This window comes from Pinus tabuliformis, chromosome 3_1 (assembly GCF_031772625.1).
Source record: "Pinus tabuliformis cultivar Carrire ecotype Pingquan chromosome 3_1, CPIR1, whole genome shotgun sequence".
Taxonomy (NCBI): domain Eukaryota; kingdom Viridiplantae; phylum Streptophyta; class Pinopsida; order Pinales; family Pinaceae; genus Pinus; species Pinus tabuliformis.
The window spans coordinates 655,686,978-655,713,601 of NC_142301.1; the positions used below are offsets into that span (position 1 = coordinate 655,686,978).

Here is a 26,624-nt window from a genome sequence, read left to right on the forward strand (position 1 = left end):
CCAAAGCAAGGTCTGCCCTACACATACCTATGAGCTTCTTTGATCTTATCAAAAAGAGATTGTCAACATACAGTACCAAGATAAGTGGCTCACCATCATCAAGTATATAGTACACATTAGATTCTGTCTCACTCTTAGTGAAGCCCAATCTAAGTAGGTACCCAACAATCCTAGAGTACCACGAACAAGGTGCCTACTTAAGTCCGTATAATGACTTTTTCAGTTTACATACATGGGACCTATGTCACAAGGTTCGTGAAACTTTAACGTTCAAGTTCGAATTTTGGTGAACCCTAAAAAAGTTTTGAGGTTCGGCGAACCTTATAGCCATTTAACAAGTCCATAGATCAAAACTCATAACTTCATGTCACAACTCGAGCTTGTAATTTATCCTTGCAGTTTCCATAATTGTGCTAACATTTTTTATGTTTACTAATGTTGATTTCTTACTATTTTATCTTATAATTCATTTTAAATCAATATATGTGTATACATATAGACGAACCTAATGACGAAACTCATCCAAACCTCATCAAAAAATTCAAACTCAAACGAAACCTAATCATTGTCAAACCTGAACCATGTGACTCCCTCCCATGCACCTAAAATCCCTAAGGTTGTTCAATATAGGCCTCCTCCTCAATTACCCCATTGAGAAAGGCAATCTTCACATCCATCTCATGAATACTCCGCTCAATTTCTAAGGCAAAAGATATAATTGCCCTAATAGACACAAATTTGGCGGAAGGTGCAATTGTCTGTGTGTAATCCACTCCCTCCTTTTTGGAGAACCCTCTCGCCACGAACCTCACTTTATACTTGTCGATACGACCATCTACTACATGATTGATCTTGTAGATCCATCAAGAACTTAGAAGTGACCATTAACTTCCCTTTAGGCCTCAGTACTATCTCCCACATATTGTTCCTCGTGATAGAATTATTCTTGTCCACCATGCCATCCCTCCAAACCTATTGGTTTGTTGCCTCCTCAAAGGTAGAAGGCTTGGACTCACTGATGCTAATCATCAAGGCCACATAGCTGCAAAATATAGCTAGTGTCTACTCTCCTTAAAGTTCTTGTTAGGAGCCTCCACACGCTCCTCCACATCCCTCAAGGATTGCTCGACCCATCTTAGAATCCTCCTGGTAGAGCTTGAAGGAACATCTCCCTCCTCCTTCTCAGATGGTTGTGGCCTTATTGCTAGCGCTACTAGTTCCTGCTCAACCTTGAGAGCCTCTAGCTCCCAATCCTTTGCCACTGCTGGACATGTCTCATGTGACCTTGTAAAGGTCCTACCCTCCTCAAATATGACATCTCGATTAACTACTTTCTTCCTTTGCCTCAAAATGTAAAACCTGCAAGCCTTTGAGATCTCATTATATCCAACATAAATCCCTCTCTCAAATGAGGGCTCCAACTTAGTCCTCTTCTCTTATGCAATATGGACATACACTCAGCTACCGATGATGCAAAGATGGCTCACCTCCATTCTCATTCCTGTAAATGACTCATCAGAAGTATTATCCTCCACTACCCTGTGAAGACTCTTATTTTGTAGGTACAATGTTGTGTTACAAGCTTCACCCACAAGAACATAGGCAAGACATGATCATGGACCATTGCCTTGGTTTCCACAACTATTATCATGTTATTCCCCTCTTGCACACCATTCCACTGTAGATTCTAGGGCACTATCAGTTCCTTCTTGATTCCTGCCTCCCTACAAAAACCCTTGAACTCATTAGAGGTATACTTGCCCCCATTGTTTGATCTCATGATTTTGATCTTCTTCCCAGACTGATTCTCCACAAGAGCTTTAAACTCTTTGACTGACTGAAGACCCTATATTTGGCCTTCAGGAAGTAAATCCATGTCCTCCTAGAATAGTCATTTATGAAAGTCACAAAATACCTACACCCAAAGATAGACTCCACTGACATAAGACCACAAATATTGAAATGCACCAAGTCCAACAACCTTGGACCTAGTCTCACAATTAGGAAACGTTGCTTTGGCATGCTTTCCAAGTGCACATCCTTTGCACACACCATCTCGCTCCACACTAAACTTCGTAAAACCAGTGACCATCTCCTGTGACAGTGGTAGAGACCTGTAGTGTAGATGCCCCATCCTCTTATGCCAAAGCTCGCTTTAGCTATCACTATCATGTAAAAGGGCCTTCACTAGCTTTCCTCTCAATAGATACAGGTTGCTCTCTTTGATGCCTATCACCTGCGTCACACTAGGATCAACTCCTTTCGCCCTAACAAATAACTCACCTCCTGTGAAATTGACCTCAAGTCCTTTATCGTCCATAGCCAAAACGAAGAGAAAATTCTTCTCGAACCTAAGTACATATAATACTTCCTTCACCTCCATAGGACTCCCAAAGTCCAACTAGAATTGTATGTTGTCAATACCCTACACTACATGCCTAGCATTATCACCAAGCTCCACATGAGGATCACGATGCTCCTTGGCCATACTGGTGAAGAGGTCATGAGATCTCATCATATGACAAGAAGCTCCGCTATCCACAACCATACACCACATGTCACGATGCCTAATGGACATGAGAACAATGCAAATTCCTTCTCGAAATTCTCACTTGATTCATCCATTTGCGCAAGGTACAATTGTTGATGTCTTCCCTTTGCATTTCTTCTTGTTGGGGCATTGTCAAACATAGTGACATGCAAAGCACTTGACTTTGCTCATATCCTCCTTTTTCTCTCTTAGTGAAGATCCTCCTGCACTCAAGTTCTGCTTGGCTTTACCCCTTCCCTTCTTTGCTTGCCCAACAAGAGCAAGTTCCTCATCTCCACCTCCATCTCTATTTTGTCCACCAAATATCTAACTCTCTCATATCTCCTTTTGGGTGAAGTCATCCCACAACCTGGTCTAATCATGAAGCTTGTCCCCAACGAGGATACCCATTACAAAAGTAGTCCATTGCTTGGAACAACCACTCAGAGCTATCTTAACGAGTTAGGCCTCATCCACAACTTCCGCAACAGCTGACAATTCATCACGATCATACTAGGTTCTTGTGAAGTATAAGGCTACAATTTTAGATCGATTCATTCATATGTTTCTTCTCTCTCAACACCATCTTCCTGTATTGATTATTACTTTGGTACAATTTCAACAACACTGACCACATTTGGTGTGTTTTACGCTTCCCTGATATGTGAGGGATGATGTGATCCTTCACAACATTCGATATGACCCTTCTAGCCTTCACAGCATCTGATATGATCCCTCTAACCTTCACATCCTTCAAATTTGTGTTCAACTACTTGTGAGAGATCCAAAGGAACTTGGATCTCTTTCTTGGCAAGTTCCCACAAGCTATTTGCCATCAAAACAATGGTGATCCTCTCCTTTTGTGGACTGAAGTTTGCAGCCCCCTCCAACCTATCTTCAAATCTCAAACTTGATGATGCCATCTCATCATATCGACTTCAGCCACAAAGCCCTTGTTGCAAAATAAAAATTATGTTGATAAAATAATTTTGTTGTTGTAAACCCTTGTATTGTCTGATCTCCCCCACAAGGTTTCTTTCACTTTGATACCATGTTAAATCTCTAATATCTTATCTGATTTATTTATACCTCAACAATTACTTAATACCCATAATTTATTTACTCAATAAAATTTAAAAGCTGCTGAAAAATGAAATCACTACTACTTTAACTTTCAGAAATTAAATTTGCAGCAGAAACAAAATAGGGAAAATTGGTCACACTACAGCAGAAAATTCTGCCCAAATCAATCTTCTTTCAATTTATATTACTCGGGAAAATTAGGGCCTAGACCCACAGAGAATACACCGAAAAATTACAACTGCTGAAACCTGGAAATCATACTCTCTCGAAAATCGGCCTCAAGGAATTTGGCCCTCCTAGAACTCAACCCATCTTAAAATTTCGACCCTGTAAAATCAGCCGCCTCTAGCACTTGGCCCCTCTTTCACCCTACATATGGCCCTTGGGCACTAAAGAAAAACTGGCCCCTTGATAATTCAGTTTCCCTCCAGAACTCAACCCTTCTCTTCAATAATTCGACCTCTCTCTCTTAGACTCAGCCTCCCTGAAAATTTCTCACAAAATTCCCCTATTGCAATCACTTTCCTTTCACTTGAATACTAGAGTCTCTCACTCCTTGAGAAAATCACTCTCTCAGCTATAGCAATGTAATGTGCAGTCATCCTCACCCATAGGTTCTCTCTATAATTTCTCCATGGACCAAATCCCTAATCTCCAAAGTGATTGAGAGCTAGGATTGAATCCTAGTTTTTTTTTTATCAATGGTGGGGATTAGATCTAAGTCACTTCAATAATTAATTACTTATTGTTAGAAAAACAATAGACCAGAGTCAACATTAATTAAATAATCGTGTACTTTTTCCTAAGTTAATTCTTAGGAAGGAGATCATATTAGTTGCTCCTTTGGAACAACCACCTATAAATGTCTTAATCTCTTGCATGCAAGACATCATCCCATGCAAAAGAATTTATGAACCTACAAAAACAACATTGTGTTGCACATTTTATTCACTTGATGTTAGAGGATATAGGAAAGTTTCCTTTTCTGAGGGATATTGTTGAATCATCCAAGAGCATAACAAAATTTATATATAATCATGCATTTGTGCTTAGCTTGATGAGAAGATTCACCAATAACAAGGAGTTGGTGCATTCTTCCATTACACAGTTTACAACTAGTTTCATGTATCTTCAATCTTTGTTGACTACTATGTGGGATGTGAAGACCATGTTTCTTTCACTAGAGTGGTGTGCTTTATCTTTTAGCCGCAAACTGGAGGGGGAGGCCATATGCAAGGAGTGGAGGAGGTGTGTGCCATTTCTGAACCTTTGGTATAAAAAATTGCCTAGTTGATGGAGATAAGCCCATAATGGCCACTTGTATGAGACCATGGATAAGGCCAAAAAGCCATACGTGACTATTATGAGAATTAAGGGTATGAGAGGTTTGAGAAACAACAATTGATATTAAGAATGATTAATGAGAAATGGAACAATACCCTCCATCACCCCATTCATATTGTGGGGATCTATCTCAGCCCTACATTTTCTTAGTCCTGTGGTTTCATATTTGATGCTATAAGAAGCTAGGGCAATTATTGCACTTGGTTTCTCATAAATAAATAAATAAATAAAAACGGGGTTTCAACAATTTCTCGTATTATCAGAGTTGCATAGGCTATCTCATACAAATATAATAAAACAAACCCTCCTTCAATATACAATGAACCATACAGTGCAAAGATGTTGCTTAATCATTCATCAATTCAATACACTTCAATAGTCCAGTGAAAACAATTCAACAGTACCTCCACAGTTCAATACTTAAATAATCCAATACAATTCTAATCAATGCCATTCTAATTCTGAATTTAGCAAAGTTTGTGTTACTAGCCTATTTCTGGTTTGAACTACACTAGATTGACTCAAGGGTCGAACCCTAACCCTGTTACAAAGTTGTTCAAGCTGCAACTAAATTCCAAAGTGCACACTGAGTGATCTTTGAGTTGCCTCAAGAATCATCTAATGTGTATCTTAATACCATTAGTATTTTATCCTCTTTGACCATAGGAGTATCGCTCTATCTCAGGAAATTAGCCACCGGCAATTACGTTTAGTTTTTACCTCAGAGGGGTCGTGGCTACAACATAAAACCTCAACCCACTGATCTCAGGGATCTCGGCTACCACAAAATAGTTTTTCCCTTGCTTAAAAGAGCTTCAGCTTATCTCAAGGATACGTCCAACCAAAATTGATCCAAAACCTGTGTCAGAACAAAGAAGCAAATAGAAAGATAGAGGAGAGTGGCTAGGTAAGGTGGGATCACCTCCACCGAGCCTCCATCTCAAAGAAGAACAGAGATAAAATGATCCAATCAATGATGCCTCGAGTGCTTCTAAGCCTCTTGTATTTATAGATTTCCACAAGAGGGTTTTCTCTTTAATTAATTGAGTGATGTTCACACGAAGCCCCCACTTTGGGCTATTTTTGCCCCAGTTGCCCCAAAACTTGCCCAACATTGGGTATTTTGGGGTTTTCCCCTTTATCAAAGACTATAACCTACAGGGATCGATAGGCTACTTCGTCCCTTGGGCAAATTAATCCCTTAAAGACACTACAAATGCCGACGTGATGGATACCTCACTTGTGTTGAGATGTTGGTACCATTTGAGCAAGCACATGAAAAAATTTCTAAAGAAATGGAGACAATTAGGTTGGGTGGTGGCACATTTAACTTTAACATGGCTATTAAGGAAAGGAAGACCAAAATACCAAGTAAGCTTCAATTTGTTTCAAATTTCATTATTTCTTCATAATTTGCTTCAAGTTTCAAATTTCAATGTTTTTTCTTATGTTTCTCTTATTTGCTTTAATTTTTAGATGCTTGGTGGACAAGCTTTGGTGACAAAGTACCCAATCTCCAAAAGCTTGCCAGTTGAGTGCTCCACCAAACATGTAGTTCCTCCGAATGCAAACACAACTAGTGTATTTGAGAAAATACACACCAAGAAGCAAAACAAGTTAAAAATTTTCAAATTAAATTTTAATTCATTATTTTTAATATTTAAATTTTATATTTATTAATTTATAATTTAAGACCCTCATATAGGTTGGAGTCCCAGCGCCTTAATGACATGGTCTACGTCTACTACAATCTCCGACAGTGGGTGAGGCAACTTCAAAAAACCCTTAGCATGGATGCCATCTCACTAGATCAAATTGACACTACTATTGCATGGAGCGTTGACACTGAACAGTTTGTCATGGAATCGGTCCCTGATTAGTTAGTGGAGGCACCAATGGCGGTAGAAGCCACAGGGGAGAGAGTGGTAGAGGAGGCGCAACAACAGGAGGTGACACCACCTAGCATGCTCACTAGTAGAGGACATCATAGGTTACCTCCTATTTCTCCTTCTAGAGTATGTCAGAATTTCCAACCCCAAAGGCCTCTGTCCTCTAGAGGAAAAGCCATTACCTTTTCTTCAAAGGGGAAGAGGAACTCACTAGTTTATGTACCTAATCTAACTGTAGATGACTCATGATGATGAGATAAATTTATTATATTTTTTGTTCATATTCTGACTCTTAAGGTTGAGTCAAGATTCGGGATTTAAGACATGATTCACTTTTAATATGTGATTTAGCACTAGACTTCCTATGCATATTATATATTAGTTTTTTTTAATATTTACATGGTAATGCATTTATCTGAAGTTTTACATACTTTAGATGCTAAAAATGTTGAAAAAACAAATGCACTTTTTTAATTTTGTTGATGTTTTGCCAATTTTTACCAATTTTTTCGTTTTTCACACCCTTGTTGATTTATTCCTATGCTAACTTTTTTTATATCTATTGCTTCAAAGATGGGGTGGAGGATACATTAGATGGATGTGAAGGCAGCCTTCCTCAACAGAGTTATTGAGGAGTAGGTGTACATTGAACAGCCTCAGGGATTTGAGGTGTATGGGAGAGATTCTCATGGGTGCAAATTGAAGAAGGCATTATATAGACTCAAGCAAGCATTGAGGGCATCACACTCGAGGACTGATAAGTATCATCTAAACATGGGATTCACCAAGAGTGAAGCATACCCCAACTTGTAGTACATACTTCTTGGTGATAACATACTTCTTGGTGATAATCCACTCATCTTGGTACTTTATGTGGATGACCTATTTCTCATGGGGTCAGAGAAGTTCATCTATATGTACAAACAAGATTTGACTTCAAAGTTTGAGTTGAAGCCTTGAAGGACATCGACATGAGCACTACCTTTTGGGTTTGGAGGTAAGGCATCAAATAGGCGAGATTTTTCTATGGCAAGGAAGGTATGCAATTGAAAAAAATATATATATATATATATATATATATATATGTTGTGTTTTTTTAATTTTGTCGATTTTTCCCCACTTTTACAATTTTCTTGTTTTGTAGAACCTTATCGATTTATTGTCATGCCAACTTTTTCAACATTGGTTGTTATATCTATTACTTCAAAGATGGGGTGGAGGATACATTAGATGGATGTGAAGACAGCGTTCCTCAATGGAGTTATTAAGGAGGAGGTGTACATTGAGCAGCCTCAAGGATTTGAGGTGCTTGGGAGAGATTCTCATGTGTGCAAATTGAAGAATTCATTATCCAGACTCAAGTAGATACTGAGGGCATTGCACTCGAGGATTGACGGGTATCTATTGAGCATGAGATTCACAAAAAGTGAGGCAGATCCGAACGTGTACTACATACTTTTTGGTGATGATCCACTCAACCTGGTAGTTTGCGTGGATGACTTAGTACTCAAAGGGTTAGAGAAGTTCACAAAGATGTAAAAATGAGATTTGGCTTCAAAGTTTGAGTTGAAAGACTTCAGCATGGGCACTACCTCCTGGGTTTGGAGGTACAACATCAGATATGTGAGATTTTCCTAGGACAAGGAAAGTATGCAATTGACATCCTAAGGAGATTCAGGATAGTGAATTTTAGGCCTATGTCTACCCCCATGGATCACCAATCTAAAGAAGTTCAATGCTTTGGATTTAGAGTTAGTGGATCCCACTCTGTACAGGCAGTTAATTGGTTCTTTAATGTATCTGTTCAACACTAGACCAAATATATGCTTTGTTGTGAATACCCTGAGCCAATTTACGGTGGAGCCAAGGAGAGTGCAGTGGGTTGCAGCGAGGCATGTGCTAATGTACTAATAAGATAAAATGGAGTATGGGCTGAGATATGTCAAGAGTAGTCGAGTGCAGCAAACAGAATAATCAAGGACCTTCTTAGAAAATTTCTCATGTTGATAATGTTGGTTCTCAATGAGAATAGCCTATGGGAGTTTGTAAACACCCAGGTTACCACTCCTTCAGATGCTTCAGCTCTGGCAACCCATGACTTGAAAGATGTGAAGGTTTGACATACCATCATGGTTGAGGTGAAGTATCATGTGATACCTTACATATCAAGGAAGAATAGTTGTCATGAGAAATGGACCACTCTGTTGAACCTACATCAGAGTGACGATCCAAATCAGAAAATGCTATTGAAGGAAAAGTTGAGAACACCAAGATGACTGAATCAGACACTATGGCGTTATACCTTACTAGGATTCAACAAGTTCAATGTTAGGGTAGCCATGTCATATGAGAAGCTTGTAAGAACTACCCTAAGCAAGTTTTCAAAACCTTGGGCTACCTCTGTGACAAGTGTTCTAGCAAGATAAAAGCGACCAAATTGGAATAGACTGTGGAATGACTTCACCCTGAAGGAGATCTAGGAGAAATCATTGTCTACAAGATAGCAAAAGAGTGGGGATGACGAGTCTTGTTGTTTCCAGTCGAGCAACCAAGAGCAAAAGTTTAATTAGTAGGGGTGAGGTAACAACCTCGCAACCCACCAAGAAGAAAGACTTGACTAATTTCAAGTGTTTTTCCTGTCATAAGACGGGACACTACTTCACAGTGTCCAGAGAGGAAATACGGTGGATGTTGGAGAATGTAACTAGTTTCGATCTTCATAATGATCTTTGTGTGTATTGTATATTTTTCTAAAAAGAAGAAAAAGAATTATTATATTGTAACATGGGAATCATGCTCAAGTTGTTTTTTCTCTAGGTCAAGCATGTTCTTCATGCTTCTAGGGTTTGTTAAGTCAAAAGAATATATGTCATAAGTCTTGAAGTCAAGTCCCATTTGGACTTTGATAAGAAAGAGGAAAAAGAATTTTGTTTTGAGTCAAAATGTCAATTTTGTCCCTACAAGACCAAGTCGGCCCTACTTAATCAAGTTGGCCCTATTTGGGGTAATTCAACCTCCTGCATGTGTATATGTAAGAGTAGATCAGCCTCATTTGGAATCCATCTAAGGTAAGTTCAATCTCTTGTGAAAAGAAGAAAAATCAGCGAAAAGGCAAGGAAGAAAATCCAAGTCAAAGGAAAGAAAAAGCAAGATCAAAGAAGAGGAAAATATGCCCTAAATCTTCCACACGTGCGAAATTTCAAATTGCAAGAAAGCCTAAATTGTAGGTCTGTTGCACGAAGCGGAAATTCTGTCACAAGGGCCAAAATCTAAAGTTTGACTAGTTTTGGAAGTGTTTGACTATTATTAACTTGAGGAGACTTTGACTTATTGGAAGGGCTTAGAAGGAGGGCTAACTTGGGGCTTGTCAGTGGACTTGGTCTTGATATTTGGGTCTTGGATTTCTCATTTGATCTGATTCTATAAGAAGAGAAGATATTTTGGATTGCAGGTTTCTGTGGAGTGGTTTTTGAGAGTTTGAATTCGGATCATCCACAGTGTTCATCTTTTTCTGTCGACGTTTCGAGTCTAGAGCAAGACTCATCATCAGGACATGATATACAGAGAAGAGGAAAAAGAATTTGCGATAAATATGGTGAAGGGTGACAGCTTGGGGGTTTAGCCGACCAATGCTCATTTAATAAATTATTAAATTTTTTTCATTTTCCCCTTGAAGGGGGTTTTGCCCAAGCTTGGAGCCTACATCTTGTGTTCATTGTCTTTTATGATCTTCATGGTTTATGGTCTTGATAATTGTTTAATGAAAAGAATCTAATAAAGAATAATAAAAGGCCAACATAAGTTCACAAGCAATTATTAGGGATAGGAAAATTGTTCTAATTGTTGCCCTACTAGATTCTCCAACAGTGGAAAGGGTACACAGCTAGCTGTAGTTGCACTAATAGCAGCTTAGGAGGAGTTCACCAGGAAGTTTGAAACCGAGTTCAAACTTATTTCCTACCTTACCTTAGGTACATTACCAGTGGGTGTGTGGTCGCTAGATAGTGGATCAACAACGCATATGACAAGGGCATGTGGACAATATGACAACTTGATTGAGTGGGACTCAAAATTGTGAGTTTGGAATTGATTCTAGACATGTAATAAAGGGGCTTAGAATACTAGTATTCCGGCTTGAGTCAGGAAGCAGGTTAGAAGTAAATGACGTCTTGTGGGTGTCAGAAACTCGAGAGAAGTCTACTCTCGGTCTCTTTGATGGAGAAGGGGTTATATGTAGCATTCCAAGATGGAAAAGAAATAATCAAATCCAATGGATCTGGCACTAATGAAGGACATATCATTGGAGTTAGAGAGAGCAAATTGTATAGGCTAAAGGGCTAGCCTGTTCAAGCGATGGAACGAAGCAAACTAGTGACAGAAGACGAGGAGTGAAAAACTTCGAAGGTTGAGCAGTTTAGAGGGAGTCAACCTTCAAGTTTAAGAGGGGACGAGCAGTCAAAAGGTTCCTCCAAGTTTGTCAAGAAGGTCTCTTTGTATGGGATGACCTTACAGGGCATTTAGGAGCATGAGGATTCTAAGAACTAGGCCAAAAAGAGCCAGACTTTGAGGATGTTTCCAAACCAAGTGGCAGAGAGCAACAGATGAAGTTTTAGGTTCAATGTCAATTCCAAAAGGGAAAAAGTACCTCTAATGTTTGTAGCTCGAGCAGGTACTTCTACAAAACCCTAAGTGTACAGGCATGCTCAAATGTGAGCAAGTTAGATTTGTAACTTAGGAAAAGCACATAATTGTTTTGTCGGATTATTGAGCTAAAGAAGCATTAGGAAAAGAAAAGTATTTACTTTAGTCATTATGTTTTAATCTCAACCCTTGATCTCAAGTGAGGCAAGATCTAATCTTGGCCATCGATACTTTGGAGATTAAGGTTAAGGATTTAGCTAAATGTAAAGCTATAAAAGCAAGGCTAAGGAGAGCAATACTGTAGTGTGTTGGATCCAAGCAAGGGGGTGGCAAGGAGATCCGGATCAACCAAGGAGGGCTTGATTAGCTAGATCAAATCCAATGTTGTATATATATTTCCTCAATTGGGCCATTATCCCAAGATGATAGCCCAAGTAGGTTATGAATCAGTTTAATGATAAACTAATTTGATTGGGCAGAATTTGTGTGTCATTTATTTTTGTGAGATTGGTTATGTTTTGCTTCGACTTAGTTGTGTAATTCATTCAGCAGATATGTAATCTACTAGGTTAATGGTTTGTCGAGTGCTATGTTCACAGGAAAACTAACAGTTTGAGAATCAAGCCCAATGAAGAATTATAAGGACCGCCTAAGGGAAGGAGGACAACATAACACAATTTCAAGTGATTTGCACATTTGAGAAAAAAAAAAAATCAATTGAAGAGTGACAGACTTGAGGCTAAAGAGAAGGAAATGTTTGTAGCTAAAAATTTATGGAGAAGGAAACTCCATGGAGGCCAAGGTCGTATGAGCCACTGAGCACCAAATTTGCAAAGGGTCACACGGGGAAGCGACATCTAGCTCCAAGAAATTCGCACAAGCTAGGGATTTGTGCAAGAACATTACACATGTGAATAGCGCAGTGCACGAGCCATCATGTGACGACTAGGGGAAAGGAAGGCCGAATGTGGGTTCAATTTCGGATTTTCAAGGATTCGAGTTTCCAAGTTCTATTACTATAAATATTTTGTATTATGTCATGGTACATTTTCCCTATAAGGGGCCCTTTATTTATTCTAAGAAATAAAGTGAAGGATATATCAGAGGGTTTATATTTTCCATTGCGTGATTGATTTCCTACTTGTGCTTCTACTATCAAATTTTATGAATTAAAAATACCAATGTATTTTATTCCGTGATTCCAAAATATAATTTATTGGGTTAAATAAAAATTACTCAAGAGTCAAGATATAAATCAGATCTAGTATTTAAGAAATTGACACATTGAGGCACACAAAGGGCTTGGTGCTCTTGCTAAATCCCAATTCCATACCCTTATATGTTGATTTTTGGCAGTTTCCCTCATTATTCAAGTTAGCCTAAACTAAAAGAGGGGACTTAAAATTTAAATTAAAGTTTAAATTTAAATTTCCCTCTTTTAAAATAGGCTGACTTGAATACCGACCTCAGCTACCAAAAATTAACACTCCCTCTTAGCTACAGAGGTATTCACCTTGACTTCCTCAAATGTCTTTTTTGCTGAACAATTTCTCTATCCCAAGAAAAGATTGAATGAGCTTGCTACGTTAATGCATCCATCTACTTCATGTTCTATCCTAGAACCATGTGGAAAGCATCCTGCATCAGCATCATGCAAAGAATCTAGTCATCTACTAGTCAAATCCCTTTGCAAATGGATCTAGTCACCCACTAGCCAAAACCCTTTGGTAATATGGTCAAAACCTTCTAACCGAGGTCAAACAAAACTAGTCCTAGGTCACCAACTCAATAAATCGTCACCTGGAGCAAGGTCAATACCTTTGACCAAAAAATGGTGAAAACCTGGGCCAATTACCATTCCTACATGCCAATTGAATGGTAAAACACTTGCTTAATGCTAAAGGAACTCACTCTACCCACTAGCCAAGTACCTCTTGGCAATATGGTCAGAACCTTCTGCCCAGGGAAGCACTCTGGGCCCTGATGCTCTCTAGGCCATTCTCCCTAGCCACATTACATGGCCCCTGGTCAATACCTTTGACTTTTCAATATCCTAACCTAGGGAGAATGTTTGTCCTTGATGCTACAACACCAACACTCCCTCTGACTGAGGGAAGCATTCTCATCCATTCCAAGCTTGTCCCTAAAATTAACAAACATCATCCTCAGGCAAAGGCTTTGTGAGAATGTCAGCAACTCGCTCGTCTAAAGAAATGTATTGGAGCCTCACTACTCCCTTTTTGTACCATGTCTTGGTACTTGATCTCCATGTGCTTCAACCTGTCATTGCGGTCTCCAACACTTGATCAAACAATCCTGCAAGTAGCTTTCAAAGCCACACTGCTTCACAACTTGTCAAATTAGCTATAATATACTCAACCTCTGTAATGTTGAGTGTGACAGATGTCCTCTTCCTGCCCATCCAGGGTATCGTAGCAGAACTCAAACTAAAGCAGCATCCTATTGTGCTCTACATGTCTTTTGCACTCTTTGCCCAATCTAAATCTGTGTATCCTTGCAGTTGTACTTCATCATTTCAATTCATATTCAATTATATCATGTCAAGACCTCAACACATGTTGTGTTGCATGCCTCTGCTCAACCATAAATTGACTGGCTTCCTTCACTCGATCCATCACCACAGTTGCTTTCTAGTCACCATGACCACATGCTCCCTCTAAAACAGAACCTATTGTGGCAATCTTGGTTCCTCCCTCTGCCATTGTTGCTTCCTAGTCACCAAAGCATATATGTTGTTTAGCATGGTCCACTCACGAAAGGCATACTACTCTTAGAGATCTCCCGTCTCTGGGCATCTAGGCTAACAATCTTGCAATCCATCATCTAAAGGATCTCAATAGTATACTTCCCTTGACCAAGGAAGTAATGCATCTAGATCCTTCATCTCGAACTTAGAGGTCAACTTACTCTAACACTGAAGTAGGGCTTGATTGCTCTCTCTATCATGGAAGCAAATCCCCCTGCCACTATTACTCCCTCTGTCACTCAAGTCCTTCTACTTAGATCAAAAACAAGTCATATAATAATAAGATCAACCAAGACTCAAAATATCAGTCATTGCGCTGGAGCACGTCACTTTTCAAAAGAGAGACTTCTCAAATATCAGTTTCAAGTGTATTTCCAGAGAGCGCAATAGTATTGCAGAGTCCAGACTATCTATCAAAACAGGGGACCCATCTCGCTGAAGGTATTCTGGACCTACATACTCGCACAGAAGAACGGGAGTTCTCTCAAAATCCCAGGCCCTCCACTGGGAACTCTCTCTATTTCTCTAGTTCTGCTTGGTTTTTGGTGCCGAAAGCACATTATGGCACCTTTTGCATTTGAAGGTTGCATGCTCTAATTCTATGTTTTTTATAGATCACTGACATGATAAAATCTAGACCTTTTGGTACAAGCCTAGACAATTTTTTTCTTCACAACAGGTAAGGGTATTTTTGTCAGTGGTAAAATGTTGAGAATTATAGCTCAGATGAGAACTTCCTCATAGGTTCAATGTGAATGTGCCATAAGTAGTTCGAGATTTTTTTGAAAAGTAATTATATTTTGTAGTTCAATTTAGTAAAAAATCGGATGTCTTATATTTAGCAGTTAGTCAAAAAGTGTATCTCGTGCACGAATTAGACTAGGAGAAAATAGATTTCAATGAGAAGTATAAAGACAGGTCAAGATAGAAGCTTTCATCACAGTTGAAAAGATGAGCAGGTTGGGCAACTACAAGAGAGAGAGACAGAGTACAGGCAGCCAGGAAAGAGGCATGTTCAGGCCGCACACAATTCTATAGAGTCGTACAGAACAATTCCATATAGTTGTTTGAAAGCTCGTATATTCATACAGCCAGAATTGTCTGGATCCATAAGGAGGTATGGGCAGCAGTTGTACAATGATTTCAGTAACTCGACAGTGTTGTTTTTTGTGGACATGTTGTGGAGGTTTCCATGAAAAATTGACTTTGAAGGATTAATTACATATGTATGTGTGAAATTGTGTTTTATGCTTCCACTATTTAATTTCCATCTATTGTGTGATTGATGGTATGGTTTGAAATTTATTTGTGCATTGCTTAAATTCAGCAATTACTTGGTTAATTGAGATCATAAGGACTTCTATCTCCTAGGCTTGGAAATTTTTAAAAGTTATTAGAGCCAACTTCTCCGACTCAGATTCTCAAAGATTTGCAACGTAAATCAACTGCTAGAAAGGACCACCCTTTAGAGGATTCCAAAATAATTTTCAGATTTGGGAGTTCAAGCATTTGGTAGCTTAAGTATTACCTAGCCTTAGGTTTGAAGACACATTGAATGGTGCCTTGAATCTCTTAGCAGGGAAGGTGAGGGTTACACTCTTACTAAAAGAGATTGATCTCTGGGATATCATCAAGGATGTTGTGACTCCGTCTACAAATCCACAACAGTTAATAGCTTGCAATAAGAAAGAAGTGAAGGCCAAGCAAATAATCTTGGATGCTATAAAGGATCATTTGACCCCTCATGCATCTGAGAAGACAATGACAAAGGAGATGTTTGATACCCTAGTTAGTGTTTTCTAGAGTCAAACCATAACCAAGAAGATGATGTCGTGGAACAAACTCAAATTCATAAAAATAACCAAATCAAACACAATCACCAATTACCTTATGAAAATCACACAAAATTCTGATCAACTTGCAGCAATTGGGGAGAAGGTTGAAGATGCAGAGCTAGGGAACATCAACACTGAATGTATTCTCAACTTCATGGGAACCATTTGTCAAAAGTATTTACACTTTGAGAGGCTTTGTGATGATTGCATCCAAGAGGAGACTTAGATGGAGTGAAAAACCAACAAGAAGGGTGGTGGTCAGAACCTAGCTCTATTTGGTCAATCAAATCAAGGCAAAGGTAAAGGACCTAATAAGGGTAAGGGAAAGAGTGAGGAGACAACCTCACAACTAGGGAAAAGGAACTTGAGTAAAATCAAGTGCTCCAATTGTCATAAGCACGGTCACTAAGCATCATAACATCCAAAAAAAAGAGGGGTAAAGGGGTGCAGCAACTTGGTAGCCTCTGCAAAAATTTAGAGGAACTAGTTTCCCACCAAGTTCAAGAAAGATTTCTCAATGATAATTTGTCTTTCTACCAATGTGATTGTGAGGGATACATAGTCTATGGACAATGGGGCATTTCAACATATGACATCAGCCCATTAGTTGTTTTCTAGATAACCGGATTCGTCCTATAGGCCCCACGAATCCAGAATCCATCGTGTCCGACACAATTCTCTCGAGATTCATGTCCAAAAAACCATGACACGTCGTGTCCTATTTTAACACGTCGAATCCAACTGCATGTCACGATTTTGGCAGCGTGTCCTGTTTTCCAGGACTTGTTAGGCGGCAAAAGTGACCTGCACAGGTATGAAAAGGCCGCATTTGGTCATTACAGCCACGCATATTTTCATTTGGCAAGCGTTTTGGCAACTTAATGATCAAGTCTAGGCCCTAGTATTGATATGCTATTCATGGTAATGTTAAATTCTTAAAGTAAAAGGAGACTTTTACTTAAATTTTGAACATTACCATGAAATGACTCAGGATGTTTGAGAGTGGTTCCGACCTCATTGGATTTCATATGGAGAAAGTAGAATTTTAGATTTCATTCAAAATCCAGCAGACTTATCAGTTTTTCAAGATTTTAGGATTGGGGGATTGCAATGTTTCCATTGAATTTTGTCATGTATTAGGGTATGGAACTTGTATTTAATCAAGAGCACCAATCCCTCTATGTACCTTGATGTTAGTGACATTGGTTGTTGAACTCCTGTATCATGACCCTCCTAAAAATGTACGCATCACTCAAACAAAATCTTGACTTGACATGTTATGCTTGTTCTATCTTATGTTAATGCTTAAAGGGTGATATTAATGACAAAGATCGCTATATAGATACAAAGGTAATGACAAAGATACCTCTGTATATTAATGCTTAGAGGGTGATATTAATAACAAAGTTCCTGATTTTCCAACAAGACTAAAAAATCTCGTGGTGGCAAGAGGGCCAAGCATAAGAAATAGATCATAGATTGACATGTATTTGAATTTTGTATGTACTATGCATGCTAATAGCTATAGATGAAGATCTATATTTGAAATCAATAAATTTGTATCATTAATTAAATTTTGTGTAAGAAATATCTAATTTTTAATATTCTAGTCTGAAGATTGAAGAAGCAAGAGAGTACAAATAGAACTTGGTGATGATGCCAAGTACAATGTAGCGAGAGTTGGTACTAATCCCTTCCAACTCAAGTCAACTAATTACTCCGAAGGCGTTTTTTACTCGGAGGTTCTATGAGGTAGCACTGTAGAAATTTGTAGGCCAATACTGTAGAGATCTTCCACATGGCGTTCTTAAAAGTCAACCCTCCGTTTAACACAGTCGCCCTCCCCCTCCGTTTAACGTCGTCGACGTTCCTTTGCACCATAATGTGCAAATACTAGTTCTTTAGATTTTGTTGATGTGTTGTTTGTTCCAACCTTCAAGTCTCTAGAAGAATTTGCTTTAAATTTTGGTAATGGAGGATAAAGGCTCTGAAATTGGAACCAAGAAATTGTTGAATTTTCCACGGCATTAGAAAATCTAAGCTAGGGTCTTAGAATCTCTGACATAACCACCTCAAATGCCACAACATGACTACTTTGCCCAACGGAATAAACACAGCAGTAAATCAACACATGCACAATAGACAACTTTTTACAATTTTCAACCCAACTTTGTTATATTAACAAACTTTAATACAACAGTCTAGGAACCTGTACCAAGGATCATGGCTCTCATACAATCACTAATACAAGAATACAAACTAGGGTTTGGTGTCAACAACATGACCACTAATCTACCCTAAACAAGATACCAACTAACCTACTTGTTGATATAGCCAGCCTCAGCTCCTTTTGGTCCACGTACCCTGAACACAACTACTGGTCCTTTCACTTCCAATCTACAGCACCACCAATCTGCCTCTATCAGTCAACACACATCGTTTAGTTCACTGAACACGGCTCCCAACGCTTCTACCCTCTAGCCGCTCCTTAGTCCATCGAGTCATTAGCACATAGGGTCTTCTTATAGCTGTTCACAACTCTGTTTGTGAACAGCTCCCTAGCTGTCCACTTATGCCTTCCTCTGCTGCTATATGAAGACGAACTTAGGGCATGGAGGCTGCCCTCTATCACTGTAAAAGTCCTTCTCAACGGTAAACTTAGGGTCTGTTCATAAGCCTTCTTGGCTCCCCTTATTACAGCTGCTAGAAATTAGAATCCTTCTTAACAGTTTGATCTAGGGTTGATTTGACACCTACTACAGTCTGTCCTTAAGATGCCAATCCAAAATTGTCCAACCTGGTCTATCACCCTGCTAAATTCATCAACTTAGAATGGCATACATACCTCTTGAAGACTCCTTCCAGTTGTCCGAAACCTCGACCTGTGCACACTTCTTCCTGTAGTTTTTCAGCCTGGTTAGGGCACCAGACCAGCCCACAACTAGTCCTCAAAACTAGCTCCACACTCTGTGTTCTTCTTCTACAAAACCTGTCCTACCAGCGCTTGTTCTAGGTTCATGCAGCCACATTTACAGTTGTTCTAACCATAGTCCAGCACCCAAACAAGGTTAGGCCCTTCCTGTAATAGCCCTTTAGCCCTATTCACAGAAGAATACTACCCAAATGTATGCCCAGATGCCTTTCTCCTTCACTTCTTGCTCTCACCAACTCGGTCTAACTGTCACAAGGAGAAACGCACCAAAACAGACCTTCTCCTCCACTTCGTTAGGCCTCCTTATGGTTGCAGCTACCTCAGACTATAAGCCTCTTCACTATGTTGAACTAGCTCTTGGTGATGTGCTAAATGAGGTTCCCTCCTCCCTTATTTATATGTCCCTCTAGGCTAACATCTAGCCCTTCCAGAGGGTCACTTCAAGTCAAGGTCGACTTGATCCTCTAGGTATTTAGCCCACACAAAACATAAAAAAAAAGCTTGCAATCTACAAGGCCTCACTTGGTGTTCTTGGCAGCCCCTTGCTCCATTAAGGGTGCCCCATCTTCTCCAAGTGTTAAATCATCAAATTCACGCTTAGTTTCACACCCACAAGCTTGTGTGCAAAGCCCACCTCTTGGTTACTTAGCCCATAAAGCACTTTTGTTGTGTCAATTCCTCCACAACCCTGTACAATAGGGTTTGGAATACCTCTTAGGCTACCAATTTCAACAGAAATCCTCACCAAGCCACCAGATTCTCGTGCAAACATAGCTCAAGTAATAGGGTTTACAAAAGGTAATTTGTCCAAGTGGCAAATTGAACCTATTCAAGCCTTGGTGCATAACAATAACAGCTTGAGTGAGTTGTGGTGCAACAAGATGGGGCACCTACATCATAGGGTGTCGCTTATTCTGAAGGAGATAATCACAAGTCTCCCAGAGTTCATTATTGAGCAACATGGTGCATGCAAAGGGCTTTCCCAAGTAGCAAGCATAGGTATAAAGGGATTCTAAACTAAGTACATTCAGATGTTTGTGGACCTATGTCAGTAGTGTAAATAACAAGAAGCATGTATTATGTTTCCTTTATTGATGATTTCTCTTGCAATACTTGAATTTACTTCTTAAAGACCAAAGATGAGGTCTTTAGCAAGTTTCAGGAGTTCAAAGCTCCATTTGAAACCTAGTAAAGGCATGCAACCCAATAGGCTAGATATAAAATTGGTGTCCTCAAATGATCTTGAAGAGCAAGATACTAGAGGAGGCAATCACTGGTGTGAAGCCCGAAGTGAGTCATTTCTGCATCTTTGGTTGCCCAATTTATAACAATGTGTTGGTAACTTGGTAGAGATGAGGACAAGTTGGATCCCTCCAACAAAAAAGGCGTATTCACCATTTATAGTGAGACTTCAAAGGCTTACAGGGCCTATATTCCACAACAAAGGAAAACAATAGTGAGCCAAGATGTAAAGTTTAAGGGAGATTATGCAACCAATAATAGACAGTGAGGAGCAAGAATCTTCAAAGGTTGATTTGACACCACTGATCATTTCTAGGGCAATAACAGCTTTCAAGTGAAGAGTAGGAGACAGATGCCCCTTCTACTTCTATCAAGGGACCTCGATGGTTCATTCAGACATCAAAGGATGCTCAAGAGCATGTTGAGACTCCTGGAAGTATATTCAAAAATAGCAAACCTTTGAAGAATTTTCCAGGCTATACGGCATTGATGAGCAGCATTTTAAATTTCAAGCCTTCTAACTTTTAAGAGGGAACCTAAGCTCCACGAAACGTTTCAAAGTTTTCGATACAGGTACGTTTAGAAACGTCACCTCCCAAAAATGGAAATGTCAGTTGAAATGTCATATATGTCTAGTTATATATAAAAAAAGGTTATAAATAAGTGAATAACACATTATCTTGCAAGGAAAAAGGGAATAAGACCCATAGATGACAATTTAGAAGGAAAACCAAGTATATATTAACTCTCATACATGATTACATGATGGTCGAGTTTCGGTTGAGTTTCAACAAAGTTTCGGAGTTTCAGTTACAAGTAGGGCCCAAAACATTGGGTTCCTAGAAGATTAATACAACATAGGAGAAAACAAACCAACATACATGGCGGGATGTGAAGAATGATGTTTGGAACATAGTGCAAAGACCAAAGGGGAAGTTAATTGTGAGTTTCGAGTGGCACTACAAACCAAGCATGCTCTAGATGGCAACATTCAGAGGTTCAAATTAAGGTTTGTGGCAAGCGAGTTCTTCCAAAGAAAGGGAGAAGACTACAAGGAGATATTTGCTCTAGTCGCCAAGCACACATCTATTATAGTTGTTATCTACTTGATTTCATTTACGAGATGGAGGATATGTTGGATGTGAACACATATTTCCTTGATGGGATCATTGAGGTACAAGTGTTATATGTAGATGACTTATTTTTGACAAATGTGGAGAAGCCCATTACAAGGTGCAAAGCAACTAAGTTCAAAATGAAGGACATCAACATGATACATTACTTCTTGGGGTTGGAGATTCAACAAAGACCAAGGGAGATTTTCCTTAGGCAGGGTAAGTATGCAATTCAAATCCTAAAAAGGTTTTGGATGGAGGACTGTAAACTCATGACCAATGTTATCAAAACCCGACCTTAGCAGACTAAACTAGTCGGTCTGACCATTTTCGAGGGAAAATCAATTTGAACCAATGTCACAGGCCAGAAAAGGCCAATTCAGTACTGAACTGACCTTTTTTCACGATTGGGAGGATTGCAACATTTCCATTTGATTTTGTCATGTACGAGGGTATGGAACTAATATTTAATCAAGAGCGCCAAGTCCTCTACGAACCTTGATGTTACTGGCATTGATTGTTGAACTCCTCTACCATGGCCCTGCTAAAACTGTATGCATTACTCAAACAAAATCTAGACATGACATGTTAAGCTTTTTCCATCTTATTTTAATGCTTAGAGGGTAATACTAATGACAAAGTTCCCAATATAAGCAATGATTTTGATGACATTTAGGTATTTGTTGTAGCATGACTTTTTTAGGATGCTTGAGGCCATTTAGAGCCTTCTTGTTGATGTATTTTTTATTTAGAGATGGATTGCACACAATGTTATTTTGGTTATGTGCACCTGTACCTACTATACAAATGACGACTTTTGCTTATTTGGGTATAAATGGTTTGGATTCATGTGGATGCACATGAATATATATGTTTCTCTTTAAAATTTGAATATTTTATATGTTTTTGGTTGACCAGTTTTTTTACTAGTTCCAGTCTGGTTCTTATCGGTTCCCAGTTCGGGGGGTTTACCAGTTTGGTTAACAGTTCAATTCCCATAACATTGCCCATGATCACTAATATGAAGAATGTGACAGCTTCAAATTCAAAGTAGGTGGATCACATGACGTACAGGTAGTTGATACGTTCTTTAATGTATTTGGTCAACACCAACCCAAGAAACTCTCTGAGAATTCAGTGTTTCATGAAAAGTCCAAGCATACAGAAATCAGATATCACTTCATACAAGAAAAGGTTCAAAACGGATCAGTGAAGCTCCAGCATATTCCCACATTCCAACAAGTAGAAGGTATTCTGACCAAACCCTTGGCAAAAGGGAAGTTTAAGGCACTCGGAGAAATACTTGGATTGGTACAAAATTCCTTTCTCACTAAAGAGTGTTGAGAAGTATAGCTCTCGCAGGAACTCTTTACATAGGTTCAATGTTAATGTGCAAAAGGTAGTTTGAACTTCAACCTATTTTCAAAAAGGAGTTATATTTTTGAAAAAATAATTCTGTTTTATAATTCACATTACTAAAAAAGTGAAAGTCTTATATTTAACAATTGAGTTTAAAAAGTGTGTCTCATGCATGACTTAGACTAGAAGTAATCTCAAAATAGATCCTCATCCAAAGGTATAAGATAGGTCAAGATAGAGGCTCATCACAATTAAGCAGTTGAGCAGGTTAAGCGACCGAGAAAGAAAGTTCAGGCATCCATGAAAGAGGTGTTTCCGAGCAGTGTACAGTTTCTTACAGTGGAACAGAACAGTTATGGGCAGTCATACAAAAGTCTATACAATCATACAAACTATATGGATCTGTATAGTTGTACAGACAGATGTCGTACAATCCATACTCAGTCATATAGTCCATACAATAGACTGTACTTCTCAAGAAACTGTTCCACTCAAGTTCGAGGTGATTTTCATAAATTTGCAGTGCTATTTTTGGTGGGTAGCTTGTGGTGGTTTCCTTGTATGTTTTTTGGAGTAGAGAGCTGATTTAGGAGTTATTACCTGCATATGTGTGAAACTTTATTTTATCCTTCTATTATTTAATTTCTAGCTATTGTGTGATCAATGCTATAGTATGAAATTTATTTCTGCATTGATTAAATTCAACAATTACTTGGTTAATTGAGATCATAAGGACTTTAGTCGCCTAGGCTTGGAAATTCACATAAAAAATTTGTTCAAGGACCTGTATGGACAATACACCTTTCACACTCTTGCCCGTGATGGTGCATACAAAATGTAACTTTTTCATCCTTGCTATAAAGTAATGATTTTTTCTTTCGACAAAGAAAAGAAATTCAACTAAGTAATAAAAAACCTGGGATGATAGTATTGACAAGGTTAGTGATGAACAGACTCAACACGTGAGCCATTATTGCTAGGTAAGGATGAAAAAATCTATTTAGAGCCATGAGCAAGACACGCTGCTACATTGCCAAATAAGAGCATTGATTGCTCTGAAGGTCGATGGAAAATCCAACCAATTCATACAACTCTTAAAATGTTTGACAGACATTCAAGTAATTATTGATCTTCTCTCTAATAGACATAAAGCATGAATAAGTGATTTGTACCTGTTCCTATTTAATGATAATACGAAACTCCAACTTGACAGTTATGGAATCAATTTACATTACCTAACAATAAATTTTAAGAAATTTTGTGCAAATACCTAAACCCATCATGTTGGGTCCATTTTTAAGATCTGCAGTGTGGGGTAGTTCACTGCTGATACCATAATGCAATGAAATGCAGATGCATGCCAGAAGGCGCACAAAGGCTTATTAATATGCATGAAACATAAGAGAGGATAGCTTACGTCTTTCTCAATGCAACATATGAGTTGAGTTCTTTGATCTGCAACCATAAAATATAGAAGAGTAAGTCATTATGCAGCAAGACTGCAAATTCAGTTCAAAAACTTATCCTTCCCCATTAATTTACACAAAATAAAGGGAGGATCAGCCATTTACCAGTGACTGTTTTTTCTCATTAAGCTGCTTATTAATCTCAGGAGGATTTCCACTCTCTTCTTCCTTGATTTCGCGATCAAATTCTTTAATAAGCCTGAAATTAGAAATTATTAAATTGAATATATTCCAAACCTTCTCCTGTACAATGCCCGTCCATACATGTGAAAAGATAATTAAGTGTAATAAAAGAATAGAAGTTTGAAAATAGTGAGATGGAGAAGACAGTGATATATAATACACATGCCCGTGGGCTCACACACAGCATTGTAAAACACAAAACTGTAATCCTTATTGAAGAGAAAATAAACTGTGAAAGTGTTCTTTATCACTTGCCAGAAAGACAAATTTTGGACAAAACTGTAACAAGCTAGGACGCTGAAAATCAATCTTGGGACCATTTTTCAATTTTCAGCAAAATTTGAGAATATCAACGATAAGATGAATCTAATTTAAGAAAAGGTTGCCAACCGTTTGCATTCTCGCATCTTTCCAGTGAGCTCCTCCAATTGCTTGTTCTGTCTGTTTGGGTCTTTGATTTTATCCAATTTCTGAAATCCATTTCTGAAAAAAAAACGCACTCATTAGGATTTGCACATCAGAACAATTCCTAAAGGCCACAAATACTTGATCCAAAGAAGAGCACTAAAGGAAATATAGCAATGTTTGAAAATCTTTCTGCAATCTACTTTTTTTAATGCCAAAAAGTCCAGAGCACACAAAACAATGTCCCCACAACCTCTGCTCCCATATGCTAAAATTTGATAAACAGTTTATACACTTTAAATTACGCATGAGTTTTATTGAACATTAGAATAGAATATGCAGTAGCACCAGGAATTTCTCAGAGCTAAAGGGGGCCACCATATCAAGTTTCACATTTCAAGCAAGCAATTCAAATAAATTATCAGATACAAAATCACTATTGGCTACAAACATAGAGAAAAAACCTTAAATATAACATGAGCCATAATACTGATTTCAAGTGTGAAGACATGTAACCTTTAACATTGCTTATAAGTGTCATAAACGTGGGGTCCATCCTTCATTATCTCCTTGTGAGAGCCACAATTGGCATTCAGGTGGATCTCAATAGATGCAGATTCTGGGAGAGCAATCCACATGCTATACCACATATTATACAGATTAAAAATATTAACTCACAGTTCATTATTGGTAGAGTGCATCATAAATTATAGGAAAATCTAAAACAGTACTGCCATGACAAAATTATGAGATATTTACAATTTGTATGTCAAAGGGAAACGACATGTTAATCCACAGAGGGGAAGGATGTGAGCCTATAGCATGAAAGAAACCATCATATTTGATTTCATCATTTTTCAAGTAACAATTATTTTCTTCCAATTGTTAGTCATCAGACGCCCCTTCTTGAACAAAACTGTTACATATCATATCAGGACAAAGGTATTTGTAATGGTGAAAGTTGAAACCAACATTTTTATCTCCCTTTAATATTATGATCTTTACTATATTTAGCAAATACCTTATTAAATGAGTGGCAATGAATCACCACAACACAAGCTTTATATTCGATATATTGCACTTAGGAAACTTGATCTAAATCAGTTTGATTCTTAGCAATGTTGCATGAAAACCCATCCACACACCTGGGGGATGCGTCACCTATGTTTTCCCAACCCTGTGGACTTGAGAACTGCAAAGGGAAGTTCCCCATTTGGAAGGGGACATCCCAGGGGATGTGAAGGAATTCCCCAAGGTTCACTAGACGTTTCCTACCAAAAACTGGGAGGCCTGGGTGATGACCATCCATGGTTTTGGGGACATTTGGATGCCCCATATTCAAATCAACTCCCGTGAGCCACTGATTCTCAATGAAAAAATTTCATTTGCTAGTTCAACATTGAAACCTATTATCCAAGAATTGCTACTTTTATGAGTTGAATCATAGTCCTCTCTTCTAGAATCTCTGCTTTTTAATTTTCCATACTTTATTTTCTAATATGTTTTGGCATCCCCATCCACCAATCCCTGGATATTTGGGGGTACCATCCAAATCTCTGTGAAACCCATCCCTTCATCCCCCGCATTTCCTGCCCCCAAAATGGACTCTTAGCTACGAAAAAATAAGTTTGGACAGACAACTGTTGCATGCCAAAATAGAAGGGATAATTAGGTGAAAAATATTTGATGATAAAGCCACATTATCTGATCATTGGTTTTTCACAGGACTTTGTTTACAAGTCTTTTGGAATATCTTGCATGCTATTTTGGACTTAGGAATAAGCTTGGTCCGTCATTATGAAAAGATATATGAAACTAAACGAAACTGATAAT

At 38.5% G+C, this 26,624-nt stretch overlaps 1 protein-coding gene across 2 annotated transcripts in view; it reads right to left on the bottom strand.

Moving 5' to 3' along the window:
- LOC149188779 (putative plant SNARE 13) overlaps nucleotides 1–26,624 on the bottom strand; it is a 70,042-nt gene that overhangs the window by 40,485 nt on the left and 2,933 nt on the right. For both annotated transcript variants that reach the window (XM_089411700.1, XM_089411699.1), the window contains exons 2-4: nucleotides 24,777–24,869; nucleotides 24,309–24,402; nucleotides 24,155–24,192 (exon numbers count right to left, since the gene is read on the bottom strand). In XM_089411700.1, coding sequence (XP_089267826.1) covers nucleotides 24,155–24,192; nucleotides 24,309–24,402; nucleotides 24,777–24,869 — 225 coding nt within the window. The remainder of the gene's footprint in view (nucleotides 1–24,154; nucleotides 24,193–24,308; nucleotides 24,403–24,776; nucleotides 24,870–26,624) is intronic.